Below are 16,720 nucleotides of genomic sequence, written 5' to 3' on the forward strand. Positions count from 1 at the left end.
CCCATTCTATACTGTACACAGTGGATAGTGTGGGAACAGTCTGTTGTATTTGTTTTAGTGGTGACAAAGAAAGTAACTCAATGACAATGGTTGGAGTATGCCGCCACCAAGTGTTGTAAATAAATGATGAGATAAAAACGTTCAACTGAGCCGAGAGCTAAAACTTGTACAGAACATTTAAACACCGTTTCCTGCTCGATATACCCGACACACCGGCGGCAAAAATTGACTTAAAAACTGTGCACATACGCTTCATAAAAAGACATGTCTTTGTTGCAAACACATTTGAACAATTTCTACCGCTACTTTCAAGCAATCAATGTTGTTTGGTAAAGAGTAGTTACGACGAGAGAGAGAGGGCGCAAGGTACTACTGGCCACCAGGTCACCCCACGGTTTGTAACTTCCAGAAGCCAGTGTACGTCACTCTCCGGTCCACCTCGGTGAAAGGTTCGTCGTATGTGTAGAATAAATTGCCACTCTGCAAGGATAACGTTAGATATGTCAGAGTAGAGGTTGTGATCGCTTAAAAGCAGGTATCTCATTGGACTGGGCCACACGTGTCAAGTTACACCTCGCACACGTTAAAGAACCCATCACGCTTACTGAAAAGAAAAGGGGTCTTTCCCAATGTGAGTGGATGAAACCTTACAGTCTGGTTTTATTTTGTACCTACTTAACAAAATTGGCGTGTTACGTCTAAATGTGGTTTATCGTTGTTTGAAGCTGTTGGGTGATAAACAAGTTAACACACCTTGTCAAACTGTAGTCCCGTCTCCTCTAGTTTGTGCTTGAGTGTCTCCAGCTCGAGGCTGAGTTGTGCCGAGGTGATGTGGCCCTTCAGCGCGATGATGTACATACTGGGCGTGACCACCTGTCTCAGCATCAGCTGGGAGGAAGATATACCATATGTAAATCAGCCGTAATGATCTAATCTAATCTAATTCAAACTCTGCTCTTAAACGGAACATTGTCACCTAACTATAGACGGGGTACCCTAATTCTCAAGCTATTGCGTTGATATTCAAACTCTGTTCTGAAACGGACCATGGCACAGATTACATATTAAGCCCTTAACAGAGACGCTTGGAACCATAATCTTTCTGCAACTTTTGATCCACAGATCGACGAGTCATGTGTTCTGTCTGCATAATGTTAGGTCTTATCCTATAAAATCCTAAATCAAGTACCTTTTCACATACCAAAATCAACGAAAAGGGTAGGAATAATACTAATTTGGTTATTAATTTCACACAATATTTGAGACCCCTACCCCCTCCTCAGTCGGGGCAGGCGCATTCTTTCTCTGGTAATATCTCGGCAGTGGCGCGCAAGCCTCCAGCTCCTCATGGCAGCTGCCGGGGAACGGATCCTCATCCTTCGAGATGTTCTTGTACTGAAAACAGAGGGTGAAAGCGAAATTTATCTTTCAACAGCAAAATTATATCTATTTATTTCACAAAACCTCAAACTTACATATAAAGGAGATAGCTTGAAGGCACCCTGAATTGTGTAAAGTTTGTTGTAGGAAAAACACAATACAATAGTTACAAACATTTGACAAGAAGAAACAGTCGAAGGCAAGGAAGAGATCTAAGCATGTGAATCGTTGAATAGTCTTATACAGCACAGTGAAGGAATGGTCGCCTTAGCCGTTGTCTTGGCTTTTCTCATGAAAAGAGGCCTGCAGGCCGATTTGAGCTTCTCATGAATAAATAAATATTCATATAAATAACAGACAAACAAACTACATTAAGCCCATGTAAGGAAGAACACGCAAACACAGATCTTCCATTAATATTGTTAATAGTATCACCTGCATGACGACAGGCGCCATCATGTTCCCCAGCACCCTCCCGGCCACGTTCTTCCCGCCAAAATATGACGTCAGCGCCAGAAAGACGTCACGTGGGTTTCCCGTCTCGCATCCGGCCGTTTTCATGCATACCCACTTCCCTATATGAGAGCAAAAGGACATGGGATAGACACGTTTTCTTTTGTAGGCAGGGCCTTTCCTTGGTGCTGATTTTACTTTATCTCAGTACTGTAGCCGTGGGAAGGGTATAGTGTTGTTATCAAACCCAGAGGTGACGAAGGATATTGTGGCCGTGTTTTCTTCAACATACACACAGACACGCACACACACAGACAGACACACTCAAACACAGACACAAACACATGCACACACACATGCGCACATACAGATACATACAAACACACACAGACACGCACGCACAGACACATAAATAATCGCTATCTTTAAGTGCATAAACCATGCGTTTCTGTAGTCAAACTTAAAGAGGCACTTGGTGATGATTTCTTTTTATCATGCTCTTTCTGTCCTTTCAACAAATCCGCAATACAAAAGTTGCTGAAGCAGTTGGATAGGCTTTGTAAATCGTTGCTTGAATTACTTTTGTAATTAATGTCTTTATCATTACCTAGATATCTAACCTTCATCAACGTAAACTATAATACCGTTACCTATGTCAAACCTGAACTCCGTGAAGCCGTCCCAGTCTCGCACTTTCTCGTGCAGGAAACACGCGTCATTCTGACACGCGTCATACTGCACATGTACGTCATCGGCTTGGCTGTCCGTTTGGGGGAGCAGCTGCGTCGGCACCTGGTGAAAAAGATAATCTTCGAAAACAAAGTTTTGTATTTACAAAGACAATGTGTTACATATGGATGTAACGTTAAACGGTGAGAATGTGGTCTTGTGGTTAGGGCTGCTGTATTTGTTAAGAAACACTTGACGAAAAATAGGGGTTCATCCCGGTGTGAGTAGATCAAACCTACGCAGCTTGTACCGACTGTAAAAAAACATGCATGCATAGAAACAAGCTTTGGGCACGTAACATGGTGTATTGGAATCAAAATTATACTTGTTATTGGATAGATGCTCAATATCGTCACGTAAACATCTTCTTTTGTCTGATCATTACGAAGACAATGTACGTTTAGAGGAGCTCCCTTGAAGACCATTGTTGTCTTGTCTTACTTTTCTGAAGAAAGCCAACTCGTGCCACTCCTCGTCTTCTGTCGCCATAAACAGCAGCTCGGCAATCATTTCCTGAAACAAGCGAAAACACAAAACAAGTGATGTCAGTCAAGAGTGATGACTTTCAATCATCGTATAATTTTGCCATATGATTCTACTCATTGTATTATGTTTTGTTACCTGGACCTCCAGGAAATCAGCAAAAAATGCTGAAGAGGCTACTCTAGAGTCCACAAGATGAAATAAAATTTAGATAAAGAAATAACTAAATCATAGCGGAAACTGTCGGGCGAAAGGTTTGCCCAAGAGTTCTCAAAATGAAATAAATAAATGAATCATCGTCTTTTTCTTGGAGTTGACATATTTTAGTATGTTTGCATAACAAGGTGCAGTACCTTTTGTCAAAACTAGGAGGCGTTTTTAGTGCCAAATGTTTAAAATCCTTGGTTTGATATAATGAATGGTCTCTCATTTTCTGATACAGCAGAAATGCCGGATAAGTGACGACAGCTATTAAATATTGACGACTATTAACTGTAATTGATCAAGAATACTGTATGTTTGTAAGATTGATGCAGTACTTCTTGTTAAAGCTAGGTGTTGAAGTGTCACGGCGGTGGCGACATTGACTTTCCACAACATTTAACCAATTGCTGATGTCACACTACTTAGTATCATACAATCACGTGTCCAGAGCGACCGGGTTAGAAAGCTGAAGAGGATTGAGTGATTTAATAAAAAAAAAAAACTGGGTCCAATTTCTTGAATTGGAGAACAGTCTGATTTATCCATAAGATGGCTCACCTTCTCACACCGCACGTCGAAGCGGTCCGGCATGGAGCTCATCTCTGCTGTGACGTTATGAGCTAACTCAGACACGTACAGGTCGCGTGACAAGCCGCCCACCCTGGCATTGTTAAAATGTAGGCTGAACAATTCCAGCTCCTCCACAGGCTCAGAAATGTACACCTGGAATGTGCAAATGTACAAATGTAATGCCAGTTGCTAAAACGTGGGTAGTGTACTTGGCAGAGCCTCTAGATAGACCTAAAGGTTGGGAGTTCAAATCCCGACTAGACATGTTAAAGGATTCGAACCCAGGACGTCTAGACTCACTGTCAAACACTGTAACCGTTACATAAACGCTAGCTATAGGCCAAGGATACCATTATACTAGATTTGATCTTCAGGCAAAAAAATATGCTCTGGCAATTTTGAAATTCGCCCACCCTCTGACGAACAACATGGTGATGGTAATAGTTGAAAGTGTGACATCGGCTTCAAGGCAGCGGCCCACTGGTCTAAAAGAGGTGAGAAAATTTCCCCGGCACAAATAGCCCGTATGCATTGCACATAGCGTGCGTATGTCTGTCATAACCAGTGGAATGTCACCATCGAACCACTGCATATGGTGCCTGCCCTTGGTGCTGAAATCCAGGATACAGTGTACCTATACTTTCTGTACATTTGGTCTGTTCTTCATATCAAAAGCAGTAGAAATAGAAGGCTATCTCTTCTTTTTCTCTTAAACACCAAGCGGTGTAGGCTAAACTATTGGGTCTGAAAGCCGGGTTACAATGAATCTGTATGTACAGTGCATGTCGTCAGTCTTTCCTATCACAACCTGGGGAAGAGTAGCTCTTCAATGAGCTATTGTTTTGGGACCACTCATTAATTACTTTAGATGAACACCATGCAGTGCAGGCCATGTCCTTTGGGCTGAAAGCCGGGTTACAGTGAATCTGTTGCCATGGTAACTGACCTGTGTATCCACGGGTCTGGGAGGGTTGTCATGGTAACCAGTCGGCAGGTAGAGACACACGGTGAAGATTTTGTCGCAGGCTGGCGAACTCACTTCAGTCACATTGTGCTGAAAAAGAGTCCATTACGTGACTTGTCAGATCCTGTTTCAGTGTGGCTTTATGAAGCAGTTGTTTCTAACTAACAAAATAATGCAATCAAAATATCAATAAAAGCCAAAACCTCGCTGACGATACTACCCCGTCGACAACACTATCACAAGAGGCCGTCCAACATATTTCACTGCGGCTTAAAGAAGCAACATTGTTTATCTAGATTTCAGGGATCTAATACAGAAAATCCATGCTTCATTGATTGATTGATTGATTGTTTTAAACCTAATCTCAAATCAAAGATGGTACTGATTTCAACACCCGTATAATGACATTGTCAATATTTCAATATCTTTCCATTATTACCTTTCGTCTTTTTCCAGAGCTAGATTTTCTTCTTTGTGGTAGGAATAACACGTTTTTTTACTTTACTTACTTACTTACTTTATTTATTTTGCACAATCTTTAAAAAGTTAACATAAAACAAGTTAAAGGAAGAAAGTACGTGCAGGGGGGAAGAAAAAAGCCTCGTGGCTTGTACAAAGTCTTCCTCCAAAGTCACAAGATTGAATAGACGTGTAAAAATTATACATTAGACAATAACGTAACCAAAAGAATTATATCAATTAACAAAATGGAAATAAATCATAATAGTTCAATAATTGATAACTAATGCAATATCATAACGGCAAAATGAATGAAATGATGTAATAAGAATATAACATTGAAAGAAATGTAACAACTGACAATGAATGGGAGATTAATTAAATGTTTGATTATCTAATAATGACTTTTTTAACAGGTTTTTGAAGATGGGTTGTGAATGACAAAGATGTAAGGTTTCACTTAAACTATTCCAGATTTGCGGACACTTGAACAACATGGAAAACTTTCTTTGTTGTGTTTTTACTTGTATCTGTTTTAAATGGTTAGACTGTCTAGTATTGTAATGATGGTGGTCTGAATTGTGATGGAAAAGGTTCTGGAATTGCTTAGGTATACAAGAACTATTAATTGTTTTGTGAACAAAAAGGCAACTTTGCAGTTTGTTTATATCATATATAGTTAATACTTTTAAATTACGAAACAAAGATGCAGAAGGGAATGTATACGACACATTTGAGACTATTCGGACGAAGCGTTTCTGCAGAAGAAGTAGAGGTTTAAGTGATGTGGAGTACGTACTCGCCCATACGATGTTACAATATGCAAGATAGGGATATAGTAAACTATAGTATAATATCATATATGTTTTAGAAGATAGTAGCGTTGCAATTTTTCTGACAATACCTATGTTTTTATAGATTTTTTTGCAAATAAGGTCAATATGTTTTTTCCAGGTAAGTTTGTCATCAATGGTGACACCTAAGAAACACGTGTGCGTAACTTGATTAATTGGTGTGTTATTAATAGCTATTTTAACATTTTCCTTATTGTATTTTTTCTTCCCTGCAAAAATAATGAAATTTGTTTTCTTGACATTTAAGGATAATTTGTTAATTTGGAACCATTTGTTTACTTTGTCTAATTCTCTATTCATTTTATTGACTAATATATCAAGGTCAGAATGTGATGAAAACAAGTTAGTATCATCTGCAAATAGTAGTGCATATAGCTCATCAGATACATAAGCCAAATCGTTGATATATATGAGAAATAATAGAGGACCAAGTATAGAACCTTGAGGGACGCCACAGGAAATTGATCTTGTATCTGAGGAGTAGGTATTATTGGAAACATACTGTTTTCTGTTAGATAAATAGTCTTTTAGCCATGTGAAAACATATCCTTGAAAGCCATAGCAGTTAAGTTTTTCTAATAGAATTTTATGGTTCACGGTGTCGAATGCTTTCGACAAGTCCAGAAACACACCAATGGTGAATTCATTCTTTTCTATGGCCGAGGTAATTTTGTCTACTAATTTCAAAAGTGTCATATATGTTGAATGGTGTTTACGGAAGCCATATTGGTGTTCATGGAGAATGTTGTTATTTATAATATAATTTGAAAAGCGGTATGACTTTGGCTATCTTTAAATCATTTGGGACCATACCAGTTTCCAAGGACAATTTTAATATATACGTGAGGGGCTCTAGTATTGAGCTGCTGACTTGTTTTATTAAGGAGGTGCTTAATTCATCATTACCAGGAGCAGGGTTATTAAGATTACAAATAATATTCTGGACTTCGGATGCAGTGGGTGTTTCAAAGAAGCTATAAGATGGGTAGACATTGTTAATGAAAGATAGAGGAGAACAGTCAGTCTTGTCGATCTTTTTAGCTAATGAGGGTCCAATATTAACAAAAAAGCTATTGAAGGCATCTACAATGTCTTGTGGGTTAGATATTTCATATGTGTCGTCACAGAGTTTGCTAGGAAGAACATTCGATTTCTTTTTTTTATTAAGAAGCTCGTTTATCAATTTCCATGTGGTTCTTACGTTTTAAGTAACAAAATAAATAAGAAATTGAACATTGGAGTGTAAATATACATAGGTATCTGTATCTGTATCTGTATTTATATAGCCGGTATAACCGCCGTTCGGCGTAACACACCAGCTTAGGTACGGTGCGGTACACGTTCCGATACTTACAATGGTTAAGACGGGCTGCATCATCTCTATCGTCGCTCTGTCGTCGTTCCTGCCGTTGATGTAGAACAGCAGGCCGGCCATCGCCTTGTCCCGCCCCGACACGGCCTCGCATGACCTCTCCTTGGTACAGACCCACCTGGCTAAGGTTGGACGGGGAAATTTAAAGCCAATATTTCTGTGCGTTATTTTCATAGATACACAATACTACCATAATTAGGATAACTCAAGGGAACTGTTCTGTGCAATTTTAAAGACAAGGGAAAAGATGTAGGGAAGAAAGAACCAGGAGAGAGGAAGGAAGCAGGCGAAGTAAGACTATGAGAGATAGAGAAATACAAAACGAGCATGCTTCTACCAAGCAACACCGCTTCACAACAAATCTTTTTTATAGCTTACACTGTACAAGATTGTACGTCTTTAACTGTTTTTGGTTTAAAATCGGTCGTCTATTGTAAATTTTACAATGTCAAATACGTATAATCTTCTGCATTTTCGAATTATGTTAACTTTCTAACAGTTTGAGAAAGCTTTTAGGCATTCTAAATTAGCGATAGTTCAAACACAATACATTTATTTGATAATGAAAACAGGGTTTACGTACTTTTCATGTAGCGGTGCTCCTTGAAGTGGTCGAACGTTCGTGTGATCTTGTTGTGCGGACAGGGGGCTTTGGTACATGGGTGCTGCAGATCAGGGCTCGTGATATCAGCACCTTCAAACCTACAATAGGCAATATATTTACAGATCAGAGCCAAAACTTAACGCGAGAGTACAACAAGAAAACTAGTGATTCAATAACGTCTCACAGATTCGGAAACAGAAAAAAACTTCACGAATGTTTTTCAATTTGATCAAATGATTACTTGCAGTACTATGAATATGGAAATCTAAACGTTTCCTTAAGGTGATGTGTATAATGTAAACACATTCATAGTGCATGAAGCTAGCTCTACAGAAATGACAAAGACTTGGCGCAGGGATGTACGAGCAACCTCCGCAGAGCAGCTCTTCAGAGCTATTAAGCAGGTGCGGAAGAATCTTTATGGAACAGTCATCGTACCAGTCTTTCGTAAGTGTAAAGTCGAGGCTGTTTTGGCCTTGTGTACCGGAACTGTCCGTGTGTAGGCACCCGTTCTCGCTGTCCCGGGTCTCCATAAACACCTGAAAGCAATAAAACAAAAAGCATAGTTATTACTTAACTGTTGAGGGAGGATTTGAGTATTGGCTTTGGGTTATATAAAGCTAGTTCGCCTTAATCAGCGGTATAAACCATATAACTTGTATCGAAATCAGAGTACATATATATGATGATATCAAGTCGACGGTCGGTGGATTCGCAATGCAATATTTTGAAAGAATTGCAAACAACCGTCGACTAGATATCACCAAATGCCATCATTTAAGCACAGTGGATATAGGTTACCCCGCGGAGAAAGGTGAACCAGCATTGCACATCGGTTAGGGGCATTATTTCGAACGGCATGTAGAACCGGAGGTCTCGTGTTTAAGGAGAGCCACACATCGAGCACGTTAAAGAACCCCTCTACAGTTGTCAGAAGGACTAAGATTCCATCCTATTACTAGTTGAGGTAGATCAAATATTATTGTCTGGTATTACACAGTTTGCACCAAACTGATCAGTTATGCCTAAAGGCGGTTTACATGTGCAACAACAAAATAACAAACGGACACCTACCTCGTTGTGTCTGTCAAAGACACGAGACTGTACGTTGTACTCCACCACCGCCATGGCGTCATCAGAGAACGACGCCCCTCGGTCGGCCAGAGCCGTGCTCAGCCTCCGGCCTGCCTCGAACGCCGTCTCCGTACCGCCGTGCCCGCCGAAACACAGCACGTAACCGGATAGGTCTTGGCAAGTAGATACAAAACTTTCCTAGGGCAACAAATATTAGAGAGCAGATCTTAGGTATTACTTCCACATGACGTGGCATTCTGACGTTTTGAAAAGAAACGGTCCAAACAACTCCCGTAACCGAATACATTTTGGCGAGTCAATCCAATACTTTCTTCAATACTGTCTTTCAATTTCTAAAACAAATACTAGTATTAAAGACAAAAATATTTGCTCGTAGTCAATTTGTCCTCTACATTCGCTTGATTAGCTGACCGTATAGTAAGAAACGCAAAAAGGACAGGACAGGACTTCGTCGAAATTTGTAGAACACTTACTAAGTCATGTGAAATATGACAGCTTGGAAATATTAAGATATTGGCGTGTGTGTATGTGGTGTGGACGTGTGTACAGGTACGTCAGACAAATCGTATCTTACTGTTTTCTCTTGGCTTACTCTTGTGAGGACGTCCCTGGGTACGGGCATGTACGAGGCGTAGGTCCGACTGCACGAACCTCCCCGCGACCCGACCTGAACAACTTCCGTCACAACCGGCGAGAAGCGAGAAAAGTTCCTCCCTGGCGACGCCAGGCCTACCTCTGGGTCGGGATGACAAAAAGTTTTGCTAATTAAGTACCATCGGCCTATTGGCATCTTCTACTGTTTGGCCAGGTAGAATACTTTACCAGGAGGAAGGGACACTTAGTTGTGACGGCAGAATCGCTTTCCACATCACGATATTTCTTATTTGACAATCTTCAAATCCCGCGATAGCAATATTACTAGCAGGACTAACTTGTAATAAAGGAGACCATTTATATCAGGGCACTCCAGCCATCACTGAACAGAGACGGTGGGCGTTATAAACTTCCTGGCACGTTTGACCAATTGCTGACGTCACGTATCCGCAAGATCGCGTGTTGATAAGATCACGTGTTGTAACTCTCGCGAGTTTATGTTCTAAAGTATTTGGTCAGTTAGTAGTATTGATGCCGAAGAAGGCAACAGTGGTCGTCGAAACTTAAATTTGATCCGTGTATACTAAATATACCTTTGTGTTGGAATAAAATTTAGCATTGTACTAAAATGTTTGCTTTGTGCAAATATAAAAGGCTGTGGAAAGACAAGCCCCTACCTTTCAACTTCTGGAACATGATCTTCTGTCCCTGTTGTCTGGCACGGTCGAACTGGCACGTGAGCGGGTCGGTGCGCATGAACGGCCCGACGGTCCGGTAAGAACGCCTCTCCACACCGCGGCCGTCTTTGCTCTGTATGGTGTATGTAGGACAATCTGGACCTATAGGGGGAAAACAATCAGAGATGGCAGACTTACTTCCTCTTGCGAAACACAGAGAAACTGCACGTTTCACATGTATAGATACGGTAGCGTTTTTATACGTCGATGCTCTTGTACGAGGGGCGTTCAATAAGTAATAACCCTGACCCACTTCCAGTTGTCTGATCTATAAGAAATTTTGCATGTGTAATGATTCATATCTCTATAGTTTATGTTGCAAAATAGAGCTCTGAACTAATTGTGGTGTCTGATTTACTGGTGTTTGAACTGAGTCAGGTGTGAAATGGACCAGGTGTGAAATGGAGCCAGTTGAGTGTCGCGCAGTGACCCGGTTTTTATATTTGAAAGGACGCACACCAAAGGAGACTTTTGATGAAATGAAAGAAACTTATGGTGATGATGCCCCATCATATGACCTTGTAAAACGCTGGCATCCTGAATTCAAACACGGCCGGAAGTCTGTGGAAATAGCTCCCAGACCTGGTCGTTCCTCTTCTGCCATTGATGAGGCATCTGTTGGAGGACCAACCTGGGGTGTCCTACAAAAACGGTGTCCAGAGCTGCATCAAACAATGCGAGAAATGCATAACTCTAGGTGGTTCCTATGAAGAGAAAGACTAATAACTGTGCCAAGTTTCATTAATCTCCTTCTATGGGAAATGAGTCAGAGTTATTATTGAACGTCCCTCGTATATACAGATGAGGGGAGACCAAGAGAGGGGCAGAGAGAAAGAGAGATGGACAACGAGAGAAAGAAAGAAAGAGTGGGAAAAGAACAGACCATCACTCGTAATGGCACAAAGAATGCAAACACGATCATTTTCAACATCGTAGATAATAGTGACCATTGTACTCACCGTAGCAAAACGTCGTGCCGCAGTACCGTCTCACCAAGTCCGCGTGGACTGAAGCGCCCCCTGACGACCACAAACTGTCGTTGCCGCGAAGGCATCTGGGCAGTCGGAGGAGTCGTTCCCCCGGGCCGTCCGTTCCTCGGTAGAACTCGTCCAGCACCGCGTTTGTGGCGAAGATGGCAACCTCATAGCGTTCCCGCAATGTACTGCCGTCGCTAAATGTTTCGTGGTCCAGGCGTAAAAAGGTTAATGTAAAGTAAAAGCGATAGGTCGCTCAGCGTCTAGTGAAAAAGAGGCCTCACCGTACCCGTTGTGATGGTTAATCTAAGTGATAGGTATATGGTATACCCGAAACGTCACACATGGACCATGAGCTACTCCACTGCATGTACCTGTATTGTATATACCTCAAATCAAACTTCCAGTATCTTATATATTTCAAAATAAAAATAGCACAAGATGCCAATATATGTCAATGATTGTTATCCCTTACACAGTTATCCTTCCCTCTTTTAACATTGTGCTTTTGTAAATACGTTTGTACGATGTGTGTAACCCTGTGCACTGAATAAAGTTTGGAATCAGAACGCACCCGCCGTGTTGAAGGATGTAGTAATAGTCATCCCTCCGCACTATCGGCTCCTTATTGGCGATGAGAAGATGGAGCAATTTCTGAGCCTCCCGCTGGGCGGAGAACCCCAGGTCTCCTCTTCTCCGGAAGGACTTCACGTACAGGACGGTCTCCGGAACAACGTCCAGGACAACCTGACGAGATGAACATTTTTCCGTGCTTGTTTTTAATCTTTTATATGGCACATATATATATCACAAAACAGATGGTACTAGCATTCCCCGCTTTATGGCTAAATCTACCACTGAAAACCCAAGACTTCGAAGATCCAAAAGCTCTGTGAAGTATTTAGAGTTGTACATTTCTTGTTTTATTCGTTATTGTTTATTTCTTGCTGTCTTTATGGGAACAACTTTAGACCCGAGCCAAGCTCTTCCCTTGCACAGCCTGTCACTCTATAATATTCAAGTCACTACTAAGGAACACTTTCATATAATTTTCTTCAAATCTACTTAAGAACTCCACTAGCTTTTATCTACTTTTTACTACATTTGTGAAAGGATTGACATGACAGGTGACGATCATCATTTCAAGATGTCAACTCGAAGAACAGACTGTAAGGTTTGATCAACTCTCATCAGGAAGGGCCCTTCCTTTTTTCGATAAGTGAAGCGGGTTCTTTAACGTGCTCAAGGTGTTGGTCTCCTCAAACTCGGGACCTCCATTTAACGCCCTATCTCAGGTGAAGAAGTTTCGGTCAAATCCAGCTAAATTTGATTCAAATGGGACCAATCGTTCCATTCGTGCTTAGACATGGCCAATCAACCTAGAGATGGAAACCCAAGTCTCTAATTCACCAGGCGGGCTAGATTTGGAAATTTTGTATTTTTTTTTGTCTTCCTCGGAAGAATTTAAAAACTGTCTGAAAATTACAAAGTAGAATTTGACTGACAAACTAACCGTGGGGTCCTCCGGTACAGGTGGACTGATCCACTCCTCCCGGGGGAGGGGCAGGGCCACCGTGACCTCTCGCAGCAAGCCGGTCGGAACGTACGTCTGCGTTGTCAGCGGCCATTCCCTCGGGATCGTCACACCTGGAAAAAATATCACGTTTAACGTTATAACGTTACATTTGTTACCTACGTAATTAAACACCTGTGTTCCGCCAAACATGAAACCTCTTTCACGTCGTATTTTGCGTCCTATTACTCAGCTAGGATTCAACAAGGTGTAAAACGCATTTCCACGTCGGATTTTGCGTCCCATTATCCAGCTAGGATTCCACAAAGTGTAAAACGCCTTTTGCCTGGAGGCAAAAACGGTAGAAATATAGTATATGTAAGGGATTAAGTTGGTTAAAGTCCTTCCCGCATGTTGCATAAGGCGGTGCCAATCTCAGTTTCAATAGCCCTTGGGCCACACAACTTTGTGCAATCACTACAGCAGGGGCCAGGATTTGAAAGAACGAAAACTCATAGCATTTTTATTCTTACCTTGGTTGTTATGACCATGTAGATACCGCTGCAACTTCTTCAGTGCGCGTGCGCGGCCGCTAGAAGGAGACAGGTCCCACACGGTAGTTGACACCCACAGTGACCTGCGCATGCGCCGCACATGGTACTCTGGGTACGAGCACAAGCACTCGTGCAGATGGTCACTGACGTCACAAGGTGGACTGAAATGGGGCCAATGTTCTGTTAGTGATATTCTATTGGAGGATATTTGAAGTGGCAATGTATGCAAATTCCTGTGTTTGGCTATACATGTAACGTTATAAGTGTTGGCTAATCTAAACAAAATGTCTGTTCTAGTGAACCTGTCAGGGATGTCCACTGGTAGCAGCATTACAGTTGACCTCCTGGTGCCAATTAATTGGTAATTGTTTGTTTTGTTTTGTCTTAACGTTATCTATTTTGCACAAAGTAAAAATATACATAGAGACGTCTAAGCTAAATATATGTGGATTGTGCTGGGGAAGGTGGAGACCAATAAGGTCTATAATCTGCCCTTCCCCACGTGTCTCCGTATTACAATTTAGTAACTATAGTACGTAAAGGTGAATCGGGCCCATATGTGCTTACAAACAACAAACAAACCAAGGACGTTACAAACAAATCTTTATTGACATAACAAAAGTACAGCGACTTTCGTAAGATCTTCTACAACTAACGTTATAATGTTACATGCAGTCAAACAAGTGGTTGCAAATGGATTGACCTTCGTACAAACATATAGAAGTAAATCAATTTGTTGAGTCAGACATGTGGCTGTAGCTGCAACCTCACCTTGTTATATCGGCGCGTACCCCGTGTACTCCTGACAGCAACACATTCAGCACCAACCCTGCAAACAACAGCGGCAGTCTCATGTCTCACGGCGGTGTTACTGCATCAATAATATCTGCAATGTCCTTTCAACACTTGTTCACTACCCAGTGTCAGTGCTTGCATCGCCGCGGATTTCGTCAGCATAGGCCGCAACAAGTAAATGTTAAGGATGGCATCGTCTCGCGCGCGTTAAGATTCTCATCATTTGAAAAAAAGAGAAAGAAACTTTATTTATTACAGACAGTCAACATGATAAGAAAATACAGGCAAAAGGAAAGATACGCCGTGTGGTCGTACTTGTACACGTGGTATTTATTGAATACAGCCTCGGAAAAAAACGGCGTTGAAAAGGTTTGTTTCTTTAATATTTTTTACAGAGTTTATAGTCTCTATTAAAAAAATGTAGGCATCTGGCTTTTCTTTTTGACTATCATGTGTTTTGTTATGTTCTTTTGTGCTCTTGTATGATCTGCAGTCTGCAGTGACGACATACACAAATTTTACTTGCCGTGGCCTTATGGTGCAATTCAAACGATCTATGATCGGGAGAACCAAACACGGTGGCGCTGATAACATGTACGGTAATTTTGGTTATCAGCCGTGGACAAATATTTTCATTGCAGGTTTATTTGATGATCAAATGAACTCATGATACTAAGGGCAAAGTTTGATGCAGTCATCACGCCTCTAGCGTGCCACCAGTTTAGTGTTAATTAGTTACTCTGCATTTCAAAGAACCGACTTCATTGGCATTGACCTCGCTATAAATCTTAAAATTTGGCGGTACGCATAATTTGATTGCTTGAGAAAAACAGCTACAGGCAGTCTGACCATTGTCGTGATGGGATGCAAATTTTCAGATAATTTACTTATCTTTTTTTCTGAAGGATGTGATAAACACACAAAAAAGATAAACACTGTTTGGCAGGTACCAATGGATTATTCGAGACCCCCTTCTAGCTTTTTTTCTTTGTCACACCCATTGTTACGACACTGGATGATATTGTGCAATTGGACAATGGACTCATAGCAATAAGCTTCCTAACTGTTACAAAGTTATCTAACGGTACATCGTGTGACTCCTAGCGGCGCGTCTAGCGAATACACGTTGGGTAGCTAACTCGCTATGTATACTATATGTCACAGGGGAGGTTGGAATAAAGATTGCCCACGTTTTTGCACGTAAACAGCACGCAGTTGCACGTATGTACGGTGGGTTATGACCTTAGCTGAAGTGATTTGTCTCTATAATACTGAACAAAAAGTATGAAAACTGTGGACAAAGATATAAAACCAGGCATCCAGTATTTTCTCCCTATGCTACTAAGCCCCCAACCTCTAAAAGGAACCTCCCAAAAAATGAATCAGCAAAGGAACATGTGTAGGGACTTCATTCGTCCGTCAGCAAACCCACACTGCGCAGGTTCCAAATGACGTTTGTACCCCCCAGACCCAGACGCTGATGACGCGTGGTTCCTTCCGCCCAACGCTAGAGCTGAAATAACTCTTTTCGAGCTCCTGCGAAACACTCGCGGTCCACTAGTTCCGTAGTACAAGCGTCTGTCACCTACGGCAAATGACAGAGTTATCACAGGGAATTTAGGTTATTCTCCACAGAATTGTGACAGAAAAGGCCGTTTAACATCCTTGCCGACGGTCCGTTCTATCATCACATGACCAAAAACATGAGACCGAAAACAACCGCAAGACCAATCTGACTTGTGCTGAAGCGGAGGGTTGTATGCTCGACGTACTGACTCCGAGTCCAGGGGAAACCCAACGGGAGACTGGTCTGGCTCTTAAGAAAACAGAGAGTAAATATTGAAACTTGAGAACAATTGTGAGAAAAAATCGTCAAAAGGTAAGTCATCAATCTTATTTTTGTATGAGATTATATATGACTTCAGTCAGAGTAGAATAAAATTAATCGTTTGCCAAATTTTGGCCTTGGTACTTTGGAAATACTGTGCGAAACTTAACAAGTCTGTCCGCTACATAAGTCAGGTCGAGGCAAGGCGGAAGCTTGAAGGCGTTCGTACAGTACGTGAAAGAATGACCAACAAATAAATAGTTTCTGTTATTGTGAGCCAGAACAGTTGTAGGCAGTACTTTGGATGTGGAATGCTAAGTGAGTGTATGGTTAGTGTGATATTCAGAATGCCCAGCTTTTGGAAAATGTAATCACAAAGATGTAAAAAGGACATACAGAAGTCTGTCTGCTACTCACTTCGTCCACTATTTGGCCAAAAGAGACGTATGAGCCTAGCTACTTTGCTTTCCAGATTGGTCTCACCTCGACAGCCTCGAAGCCTCCCAGACCTTTGGTTCAAAATAAAATGACGATTCTTCTTCTTCTTCGTAATGACGA

At 41.4% G+C, this 16,720-nt stretch overlaps 1 protein-coding gene across 1 annotated transcript; it reads right to left on the reverse strand.

The window, feature by feature from the left end:
- Positions 1-384: 384 nt before the first annotated feature.
- On the reverse strand, positions 385-14,460 carry LOC118419305. Its single transcript, XM_035825664.1, has 19 exons — positions 14,311-14,460; positions 13,519-13,700; positions 12,986-13,119; positions 12,047-12,219; positions 11,458-11,669; positions 10,439-10,600; positions 9,742-9,902; positions 9,147-9,344; positions 8,511-8,611; positions 8,052-8,170; positions 7,451-7,590; positions 4,766-4,873; positions 3,808-3,972; positions 3,004-3,075; positions 2,484-2,625; positions 1,816-1,955; positions 1,273-1,395; positions 754-888; positions 385-480 (listed from the first exon to the last, which is right to left on the reverse strand). Exons 1-19 carry the CDS (start codon positions 14,391-14,393, stop codon positions 385-387), a joined length of 2,646 nt encoding a protein of 881 aa, XP_035681557.1. The 5' UTR covers positions 14,394-14,460.
- Between the last annotated feature and the right edge of the window lie 2,260 nt (positions 14,461-16,720).

This window comes from Branchiostoma floridae, chromosome 7 (genome assembly GCF_000003815.2).
Source record: "Branchiostoma floridae strain S238N-H82 chromosome 7, Bfl_VNyyK, whole genome shotgun sequence".
Lineage (NCBI taxonomy): Eukaryota > Metazoa > Chordata > Leptocardii > Amphioxiformes > Branchiostomatidae > Branchiostoma > Branchiostoma floridae.